The sequence below is a fragment of the Carica papaya genome, chromosome 3 (assembly GCF_054855325.1).
Source record: "Carica papaya isolate Zhongbai chromosome 3, ASM5485532v1, whole genome shotgun sequence".
In the NCBI taxonomy this organism is placed as follows: Eukaryota; Viridiplantae; Streptophyta; class Magnoliopsida; order Brassicales; family Caricaceae; genus Carica; species Carica papaya.
The window spans coordinates 19,892,345-19,903,178 of record NC_142311.1 but is presented as its reverse complement, the minus strand read 5'-3'; the positions used below and the strand labels follow the sequence as shown (position 1 = coordinate 19,903,178).

General features: G+C 35.7%; 1 protein-coding gene across 2 annotated transcripts; it reads left to right on the top strand.

Moving 5' to 3' along the window:
* The first annotated feature begins 2,923 nt into the window (after nucleotides 1-2,923).
* Nucleotides 2,924-8,380, top strand: LOC110824847 (protein CYTOSOLIC ABA RECEPTOR KINASE 5-like). Of its 2 annotated transcripts, XM_088216223.1 has the most exons (9): nucleotides 2,924-3,235; nucleotides 3,584-3,606; nucleotides 5,080-5,269; nucleotides 5,523-5,776; nucleotides 5,918-6,044; nucleotides 6,212-6,485; nucleotides 7,569-7,701; nucleotides 7,804-7,890; nucleotides 8,003-8,380. In XM_088216223.1, exons 3-9 carry the CDS (start codon nucleotides 5,176-5,178, stop codon nucleotides 8,120-8,122), a joined length of 1,089 nt encoding a protein of 362 aa, XP_088072349.1. In that variant the 5' UTR covers nucleotides 2,924-3,235; nucleotides 3,584-3,606; nucleotides 5,080-5,175; the 3' UTR covers nucleotides 8,123-8,380. The 2 variants fall into 2 exon arrangements, with proteins under 2 accessions (XP_088072349.1, XP_088072348.1); XM_088216222.1 differs by lacking the exon at nucleotides 3,584-3,606 and having other exon boundaries at nucleotides 2,925-3,235.
* The last annotated feature ends 2,454 nt before the right edge of the window (nucleotides 8,381-10,834 follow it).

Genomic DNA, 10,834 nt, shown 5'->3' with positions numbered 1-10,834 from the left:
CGAAAAACACGGCCGAAACCCAGTGGCGCCGCTGCGCCCCTTCTCGATTTTTGCCTCCGATGAGGCCCTTCCCGACCTCCGTTTGATGCAATTTTTATATCACCGTGATCACCATTCTTTTCTCTACAGGTTGATCGGAGCCGAATCACCAAAATACGAACCTAACCGGAGAGCCGCCGCACCCGAGAGCACCGCCGCCGATAAGCTTCAGTTTTTCGTAATTTTTTGGCCCCCCGAGGACCCTAGGGTTGTTTTATTGCAAGGACCGATGCAAGTGTGGCCGAATTCGGTCGGAAACGGCCGAAAACGGCCAAACTGAGGCGAATCGCCGTCGTGCCGGAATTGCGATATTGGCCAAAAAGAGGCCCTAGGCCTAATTTGGAATTTTTTGGAACACGTGCAGGTACCAGTAGTGCGTTTCAGTTCCCCGGGAAAATTTCAGGGAAAATTAGGGACAGCCTGTAGGCGCACTGTGAAGCCGTGTTCGGACCCCGAAACGAGTAAGGACCCCTCATCCTATTTCCTATCACGGTATTAAAGTTCAATAATGATAAAATGGTATTTCTTGAATCAACGAATGTGTGAAATTGTTTAAGGTCGCTAATGGAGCCCGAGTCTAGTGTGTTTGTCGATTAACTGGTATTTGGCATATTTTACAGTTTTAAATACAGTATGAGGTTTGATGTTTTCATTTTATAGTTTCGTGTACATATTTTACTGTTTTATTGATTATGGATTGAATGACTGAGATACTGATGCTGTATGTTGCCTGTTTGACATAAATTACTGTTTTGCTTGTTTGTATGTGAATTGATGATGCTGACTGAGGAAAAGGAGAATGAAAGATTATGGGAATTGGTAATTGTATGATGTGGTCAGCCTGACTAGATATCCTGGGAGATGGTGGACGGACCGGGTCCGTAGGGAACCCTACCGGGATTGTGGTCTCTCATACCGGACGGGGTATGAAGACCTTATGTGTTTTGGCGCCCATACCGGACGGGATATGGGGACGGCCCTGGAATCTGATTTCAAGTGTTAAGGGTTAACGGGTAGCGGGACCCCTATGGATCCCCATGGATACTAGTGGGCGGGTAAATGAGGAAAATATGTTGTGTAATGATTGAATTACAAAAGGCGTGATAAATATTATGTTATACAGTTTATATGATTTCATGATGATGATAATGTTATTGCTTTCGTATATTATTTTATAAATTTCACCGAGGTAAGTGGATGGTAAATGATTTATTATGGATAAAAGGATTTGTTGTAAATTATACTCCATTGGTCTTTCTGTGTTTTCTACCCACCTTTACCTCCGTGACGGTGAGATATCGTGATGTCTTTACTGGGCTAGTGTAGCTCATTCCTTATTTAATCATTTCAGATCAGGAAGACATTGTTCCCGAGCCCGTTCCGCAGGAAGACGACGAAGGGGACGCCTAAAGACTCCATAGTCATATTCATAACTTTTACTTTCGAGTTTCTCTTAGTTAGTTTGATCTTTTATATTTTGAGCACGTTTTTGGTTTTGGTGTAAGGGATGTTAATCGAAATTTTGACTTCGCTTCCGCATTTGATATTTTTAATACACATTTCATTTTGAATTTCCGGGGCCGTTATAGGTTCCTTCTGTAACCTCTCTATTAAATCCCACTAGAGTGGAATAGCTCTTATGTCGGGAGCACATCTAGTTTTTGGAAGCGTTTGTGGAGAGCTAATATTCCTCCAAAAATTAAGAACTTTATGTGGAGACTAATGAGAAATGTTCTCCCTGTAAAAGAGAGGTTACAAGAGAAAGGGTTGTCGATTGGTACAGATTGCCCTCGATGTGGGCAAGAAGAAACTACATTGCATGTGTTTATGGAGTGTGCTAAAGCTCGGAGTTGCTGGAGGTTGATGAATATCCAGTGTTCGGTACTGAGAGGTACTGATATGTTTGGGTGGGTGGAACAATTAGTCAATTCCCTTACATCTCAAATGGTTGATGAGTTGTTCTGTTGTTTATGGAGGATTTGGTATGAATGAAATTCATATACCTAGAATGGATGTCAGTTTGCGGATCAAACAACAGTGTATTTATCCCGTAAAATTTTAACTGAGTGGAGACAAGCACAGGTTGTTCGGTCGGGAAGGTATGAATCGGATAATCGCAATGATGAACAAATATCAAGTTGGCATGCACCGAAAAAATGGCTATGGAAGTGTAACATTAATAGTGTGGCGTGGCCAGTATATGCTGTTGTCGGATTTGGAGCTGTTCTTCGAAACTGCCATGGTTACTTGTTAACTGCTTTTTCTAGGCAATATACAGGTTGTCATATGCCTTTCAAGGCTGCATTATTGGGTTGTCGTCAAACTTTACGTAATTTGTCATCGTTTTGTTCAAAGGGTTAGGAGTGGTGGAGGTTGATTTTCAACAGGTTCAACGGGCTTTGTTTTCAAATGATCCCGATTACTCTACCATTGGTTACATGGTGACATTCTCAAACAGCTTCCGGGTGTGCGTATTGTATGGGTTGGGAGCTCCTGTAATAGGGTAGCCCAGGCAGTTGCAAAATTATCAGGCTTATATCCATGTTTTCAAGTTTGGGAGGTGTTTCTTTCCTACTGTATTTTCATTTATTAACTAATGAATGTTTGGGTTTTTTTTTTTAAAAAAAAGAAATTTGATGGATTAAATTGTAATAAGGTTGAAGTTTAATAATTAATATAATAATTTGTTTTATTATTAATAATAAAAAATTGTATAAAAAATTGTATACCAAAAACGGTGCGCAGAGCTGAGTTGGAGTTCCCGAGTTGGCCATCTGTCTCTCTCTCTCTCTCTCTCTCCATTTGCCTTGTCAACCGCCCGTCATCTCCTTTTTGAAACATTCTATCTATATTTAGATGCGTTTATACATTTCAGTATATATATATGTGTACATATATATAGAGAGAGAGAAAGTAAATAAGGCATCATAATCTTGTAGAGAGAGAAAGTAAACCCTCCAAAAAAAATTGATTCATTTGCTATTTTTCTTGATCCTGCCCGCGTTGCCTTACTGTCTTTTCCCATTACTTGTTCTTAAAAGCAAAGCCAACCCCTTCAAAATCAAAATCCAAGCTGTCTTTCTTTCTCTTCTTCCTCCCTCTCTCTAACCCAATTGACAACGAACAAACAAACCCCAAACCCTGACAGATTATATTGGCCAGCGAGAGAGAGAGAGGGAAAGAGAGAAAGAAACAGGTAATCTATCTTTTTTATTGCCCTTATTTTCGGCTTTTGATCTCGTTTTTTCTTATCTGTCTATTCCTTTTCTGCCATTATTTCTGCTCCCGTTCTCTTCCGTTGTTTTGAAGTTTTCTCAATTGAGTTTTCTTTAAAATTGTTTGTCCTCTTTTGGGTTTCGTTGAAATTTAGGGATTTGTTTTGTATCTTATCAATTTGGCTGTTTGTTCTTTTTTTCTTTCTTCGTGAATTGTTTGTGGAATTCGAGGAAACTGGCGCTGAGTCGTGTTTGATCTCTGATTTCTTGTTTACTCTATCTGGCTGATAACTCTGCTCTTGAATTTTGCGTTTGTTTCTTGATGGAAGGCAATTATCATCGGCCAAGGGTGGTAAGGATTTTGGGTCTCTTTCTTCTTTTAATCAGTTTAGATTCTTTATTTATGAGAAATGATTACATGCAATTCAATTGGATGTTATAGGTGCGAATTTCATGTGAATTTTGATTTAGGGGTTATACTGATTAAGAGAGTTGCAATTTGGTTGAGTCATGATTTACGTGTCTCTCAGATGAATTCGTTCAATTGAGTTGCCTATTATTCACATTAAGTTTTTTAAATTCTGATTTTGTTTTGCTTAGTAAAGGTATCATTTGGAGTGAGAGCATATCTCACTTTCTGTTTATTCTTTCTTTTTGGAGGGAGCAAAACTTGTTTTACAGTGCATTCTCCTAGTTTTGTGGTTTTCCAAAACTCCTCTTTTTCATAAATGCCTGTTGAATTTTATATCACCGCCGTATTTGAATTTTTTTATCTATAAATTTTTTTCCTAATTTTCTGTTTTTTATTCGGGTTTTGGGTTCATATCTTCCACTTATGTATGTTGTTTGAAGAGCTATTGCAATTATACTCGTATTAATAAGTTTTATATAGTTTATTTTAAATGATGTAATGTACTTTCTTTGGGGCCTGTGGCTTTTGTTGACATTCCATATATGATAATGATTGTGGCAAGCGGCATTTTATTTGTGCATATCTTTTTCATTTGTTATATTTGTAGACGGCAAGTTGTTTAGAATGTTGACAATTTCAGTGATTCAGTATTTGAGATTGATGAATTGACCAAACGTGGTAGATGGTTGTAAGAACCAAAATGAAAAATGAATCAATATTTACCAGAAGTACAATTTTCCATAATTTTTTAGAAAAGAGGAAATAAAAATTTTCCATTAGTTTATTTTAGTGTAAATTACATAAATGCATTTACTTCTGCCTCCTCTAAATTATACATATTTTCAATTATATCTTTTTTATGTCATGGTTTTAGCTGTTCACAATCAGGACTCAGATTATTTTCCAGAAAAGTCTTGACTTTCACACATTTTGCACATTAAGTTTCTATATGAAATGAAATTATTGCATTTATGCATCTTTTGCTAATTAAACCCCTTTCTAACATGATCCTTCCTGGGGTTAAACAAAGTGTTATTTAGTAACATATATTTGGAAATGATGTTATTTCACAGGAAGAACACTCACGGAATGTGTTAATTTTTGGCATAATTTACTGAGAAAGTGAATAACTGTTCTTCTTAGCTGGAGATATTTAAAACTTCTTAGCCCTGAGATGGAATTGAACTATGAGTCTTATTTTGAAACATTGATACAATTACATAGCATTTCATACACTTATCATTTATTTCATGGAAACTTGCTTAAGGGCCTTTTTTGAGGCCCTGGACACAGGAGCTTAGACATCATGTTCCCAGTTGCATTTTATTATCTGAATTTCATTTGGAATTATCAGGCAGGTATTTGTTAGGTTATGACTGGAGCAACACTAATTATATTTATGGCACCATGCAGTCACATGCACCTACCCCTGTTTACTTTGAACGACTGGAGAAAGCGAGGGCTGACGACGATCTATACTTGAGTTATAAAAGTTATAAGAAATCAAAGATGCGCCGGTGGCTCTGTTGTACTTGTCATGGAGAAGAGTCTTACCCGTCACATGAACATGAGCACCTCAAAAGCCCGGGGAACCAATTCGATGGTATGCAGATTTAACTTCAATCTCCCAAACTAATATGAAAGGAAATGGTGGTATGATAATGTTGTTGTTCTACTTACTAACCGTGATTGGCTTTCTCCTAGGGATAACTTTATGTCTTGGTCTACTAAACATATTTATTTTCATTAAGGAGTTGATAGATGTCATTCATTTTTTGAATGGAAGTTTTATCTGTCTTCTATTAATCATAGTATTCTATCAACATTTGTTACTGACTGATTTTGTGCATATGTAGGACATCAAAAAGGCTCAAAGGTGTCAATACCTACGAAACCTGAGGTGCAGAAGGCAATCCCACCAATTGAAGTGCCGGCATTGTCCTTGGATGAGCTGAAAGAAAAGACTGACAATTTCGGATCAAAAGCATTGATTGGGGAAGGATCTTATGGAAGAGTGTACTACGCAAACTTAAGCAATGAAAGAGCTGTGGCTGTGAAAAAACTTGACGTTTCTTCTGAGCCTGAGTCAAATGTTGAGTTTTTGACACAGGTATGTTTTGGCCCTCAATAAGATTTGCATATTAATGCATCCTGAATACTTAAAAGTAATTGTCAATGGTACTTACTTCTTTGTACAAAGATTTTTCAGTTTCACAGTTTTTTATTAATCCTTTTTTTTTGTCTATCCTAGGTTTCCATGGTTTCAAGACTGAAGCATGAAAATCTTGTTGAGTTGCTTGGTTACTGTGTTGAAGGAAACCTCCGTGTGCTTGCGTATGAGTTTGCGACGATGGGATCACTGCATGACATTTTGCATGGTATCCAGTGCTATCTTGTTTGTTCATAACTCCTGTATTCTTACCATCTTTGGGTTTCAGAAGAAGGGTGGGGAAGGGATCATTCTTAATTGCTGATCATATTTCCTTGAAAATAGTTATTCATTTATGAAATTTAATTAATTAATACTGGCTTCTAATCATAACAGGTAGAAAGGGAGTTCAAGGGGCACAACCAGGTCCAACTCTTGACTGGATGCAGCGGGTGAGAATTGCTGTTGATGCAGCTAGGGGTTTGGAATACCTGCATGAGAAGGTTCAACCTGCAGTAATACACAGAGATATCCGATCCAGCAATGTGCTGCTGTTTGAAGACTTCAAAGCCAAAATTGCAGATTTTAATCTCTCAAATCAGGCTCCTGATATGGCTGCCCGCCTTCATTCTACTCGAGTCTTGGGGACTTTTGGTTATCATGCTCCAGAGTAATGTTTCTGATACTCATGTTTGTTTGTTTCTTTCTTGGTTACTTCATAATTATATCTTGATATTTGTTTCATTGTTCTGGATTACTTTCCGCATTTCAAATTCCTAAAGTATAACACTCGATATACTTATGGTACATATGCTAGCCATCCATGAATATCCTGCTTTCGCCACTACATCAATTGTAGATTTGTTGGATACTGAGGGTGAATTTTATTCTCAGGTTTATGTTTCTGGATTAAGTATTTGTTTTCCTTTAGGAGGCCGTCCTAAGATATAAAAGAAAGTTTCCGTTGCATTTTGGAAAATACTGTAGAACTCCAGCCCATCAGTTTGGGTTATACAGCCAGGAAAAACAGCTTATCTTCTGCTCTGGACTGGATTTGGAACTTGATGTGCCAATTACATTGCACTTATTTCAGAAAAAAAAGGTTGTCAATTACGTTACACCTTATGCATTTGGCAGATAGAGGAATCTCTCTTGGGACACAGAAGTGTATTCTGTTTGTTTCTAGCATTTCAAAGTTGATCCGAACCATTATCTGTCCTCTAAATGAGAAAGGAAACTAAAAAATAAGAATTATGTGCACAAATAAAAATGCTAACTGCTAGAATAATTAATCAATGTTTCTGGAAGCTGCAAGTTTTTGGTTATCCAATTTAAATTTTTCTCTTCTGATAATCTAGCTTCCCTTAGAGTTTGCTTTGTGTTACCATCTAGGTACTTTTTCCCAAGTAGTATTGGATATCTGCCGGAGTATTTCAAGGTTACATGTAGATAAGCTCAGCCTGGAAGTAGGGTACCTTATTAATCTAGTCATGCCATACTGTAATTTTAGTTTTATTTAAAGCATGCAGGATGTTAAGATGTAGTTTGTGATGGTTCTGCATATCATTTGGCCCCTTTGAAAAATCTTCTGCATAGATCAGATACATCTTTCTAATGCTAACTTGTTGAACATTTTCAGTTTCTCAATGCTCCTGCTATTGTCCGGCACATGCATTGTCAATTTTTAGTTTCTTCGTAGAAATCTTGGCAAAAAGGATAAATAATAAAAGTTGATGTTAAAAACTATTTGCAGATATGCAATGACTGGACAGTTAACACAGAAGAGTGATGTCTATAGTTTTGGGGTTGTCCTTTTAGAGCTTCTAACTGGAAGAAAACCTGTTGATCATACCATGCCTCGCGGTCAACAGAGTCTTGTTACCTGGGTGGGTTTGTCTGTCTATTCTCATTTCTTAGAGTATTCGATGTCTTTCAGTATGCCCAGCTATTATTAGCTGTTCTCTTAAAATGCTTGTGCTTTTTGTTAGGCTACTCCAAGGCTAAGTGAAGACAAGGTTAAACAATGTGTTGATCCAAAGCTAAAGGGAGAATATCCTCCTAAAGGAGTTGCTAAGGTATCCATCTCACTAGAAAAATGTGCATATAAGGATGTTTTTCATTTCTTCGCTTCCTGGGTGGACTTGCTAAATTGGTAAGTACTTATTTGTTTTTTGTGTGATGATGCAGTTGGCAGCTGTTGCAGCATTGTGTGTGCAGTATGAAGCTGAGTTTCGGCCAAATATGAGCATAGTCGTGAAGGCTCTGCAACCACTTCTGAAGCCTCCACCCGCAGCTCCGGATGCTTAGAAGCAAATAAAGTCAGTATCACTGGAATATCTGCAAATTGTGCAGTTTGGTTTCTCTTTTTTCTTTGCAGCAGACTACCAAATCTTATTTTCTTTTTATTTTCATATATGAGATTGGGATGTGTAGGGTTGAACTGGGACAGAGAAATTGCTGACAAACTTGGTGATTGCTTAAATGTATTAAAATGGGGTTTGATGTGCTTTTTGAGTCATAAGATTTGACAATGAGATTGGAAGTTGGGTGGAGGCGTATCGTGAATCTTGGCTGTGTTCCTGATGTTTTCTTTGATTGGTTTTCTTTCTTCGTTCCTTAACTCGTCTTTGTGGTTGCCTTAACCCTTTTCACCAGCTTGGGTGTATGGATATTGTTTTGTTGAATCTTCTTCACTCCAAACGTCAACTGATCTAATTCCTCATCTAATTTCCATCTCTATTCTTCATGTTCTTTATATGGATGAATTTTATTTCAGCAAATTGAACTGGGAATTGTACCATGTTTAGTGGAAATTATGGGATTCCTTAGTTCTCAATTGTAAAATAGTGTTTTCTTTTATAACTTTTATTCCCCTTCAGATTGAGTAATTGGAATTTTATTCGAAAATAGGTCTATTTTTCAACATATTTCTTTAATTAAGGTAATCTATGTGTTAAATATGGTATATGTTATCAACTATATTGCAACGTTTGTATTGCATAATTATTTGTATAGAAGGATTCATAAAATACCAAAGACCAAGTATGCAGATAAAGTTTTTTGGTCAGAAAAAAAAAAAAATGATTCTACGGAAATTTTTAATATTTGTACTCCATCTATGTTAAAACTTCAACGAAAAATATAAATTCTTTGTAGGATATGAAAACAAATACAAATAGATATGCAAATGTTTATGATTATATTATACCTACATAGTTTTATTTATACGTACAAATGTGTCTATGATTAGATATATCCATATATACATGTATACTGTTTTTTGAAGAAATATACATATATTCTAGTTTAATTAGGTGACATTATTTATTTCTAAAATACTGTGCAACTTTTTTTTTCCGAGACATTCTCCACAAAATGTTTTCAAAACACTGTCTAATATTTTTTTTTGGGATATATTTGTTATGCAACAACTTCAGTAATATATCTATTTTAGACTAAAATAACAATTTGGTATATATACTATTTACTTTTTTAAAAAAAAGTAATCAACACCTCAATTTTCAATCAAATTATTTCTTATATTTTTTAAAAAATTTCAATTTAATCTCTACTATTAATTAAAATAACATCATTACTAATCAAATTTTTATTTATTATTACGTGATGTCTTTTTATTAATTTAATTATAAGTTAGACACCATATCAAATATCATGTGTAATCTAAAATAGTATTTAAAAATATATAAATAAGGTAGTTTGAACTAATTTACATGAATCTTAATATGTTTCTAGAATTCTTGTGCTTCTTCTCCCAAATTTTTCTTCACATGAATCTTAGGGATCTAGAGGAGCAAGAGAGTAAAGACAATTTTGTATTTAATCATACCAAATATGTATTTTTTTTTTTGTTTTCGTTTTCTTCTTTCGCCCATCAACCCATTTTGTTTTCTCTTAAAAAGTGAGTTTCTTCTTCTTCTTCTAAGTGGCAATGAAGTGAGGGAAACTCGACTCTCTGTGTATTTATAAAAAAAATGGGTTTGTCAAAGCACTTCTTTTTTGCTCCTTCACTACCGAAAGATTCTCTATATCTGTCACTCTACCATCATTTAGACCCTAGTCTCTAACCCAGGCCTCGCTAAGAATGCTAACATATTTGGCCCTAGATGTCGATACCATCAATAGTTGGCTCCTTGCAATTGTCTAATCTATAATTCTACTTCCTCCATTTAATGCCTTGGTGCCCTACGACCTCAATTGTGGCAACTACATCTTCCTTTCACTCTTGCATTCTCTCCACGAGGTTGATGGCACCACCCATGACAGTGCAAATGACTTTTTTTTTTCTTTTTTTCCCCTATATTTTAATTGTGACAATAATAATAATATTGGACATATAAACTCCTAAACTGTGCAACAAAAAAGATACAAGATTTAACGTGGTTAGACAGTATGCCTATATCCACAAGTAAGATTGATAAGAAAGTTTTTTGCTATTATCAAAAAGTATATCACCAATAGATTAGCAAACATATATATGAAGAGAGAGACTGAGAGTGTTTCTCCAACAAAACTCTTTAGGATATACATTATATATTCCCTAGCATAAATACAAAATATCCTCAAGATATATGTAAGATTTCCATTAGGATAAACATAAAATATCTTTATAAATACATAAAAGATATCTTCAAAATTCAAGTCACATCAACAAATCTTTCCCTTAATTTGAATTCCTTATATCATCAAAGAAATTGATCGTCTCATCACACCATCTTGCCACCATACTCTCACTTGAGCACTATCGAGTATAACATGCTCCAACTAAGTCTAAGTCATGCTTAAATTTGCTACTTGATCTCCAATCGAAGTGATGTCTATTATCAAGTTCTTCACACACAACACCATCTCCCTAATTTGCATTTGAACTCTCTAGTTCCTGTAAATCAACTGTTTCTGCAACTAACAAGATATGTGCAACCAATTTTTCATACCTATGTGGTGGTCTAGTTTGTCTTTTATCCCTACCTATTACAATACTATATAGTTGTTGTTGATCAA

Coding starts and splice junctions, on each gene's coding strand:
- LOC110824847 (XM_088216223.1), top strand. CDS start 5,176: ATGCGCCGGTGGCTCTGTTGTACTTGTCATGGAGAAGAGTCTTACCCG. Junction 6,486..7,568: donor TTTGGTTATCATGCTCCAGA/GTAATGTTTCTG, acceptor AACTATTTGCAG/ATATGCAATGACTGGACAGT. Junction 7,891..8,002: donor CTCCTAAAGGAGTTGCTAAG/GTATCCATCTCA, acceptor GTGATGATGCAG/TTGGCAGCTGTTGCAGCATT.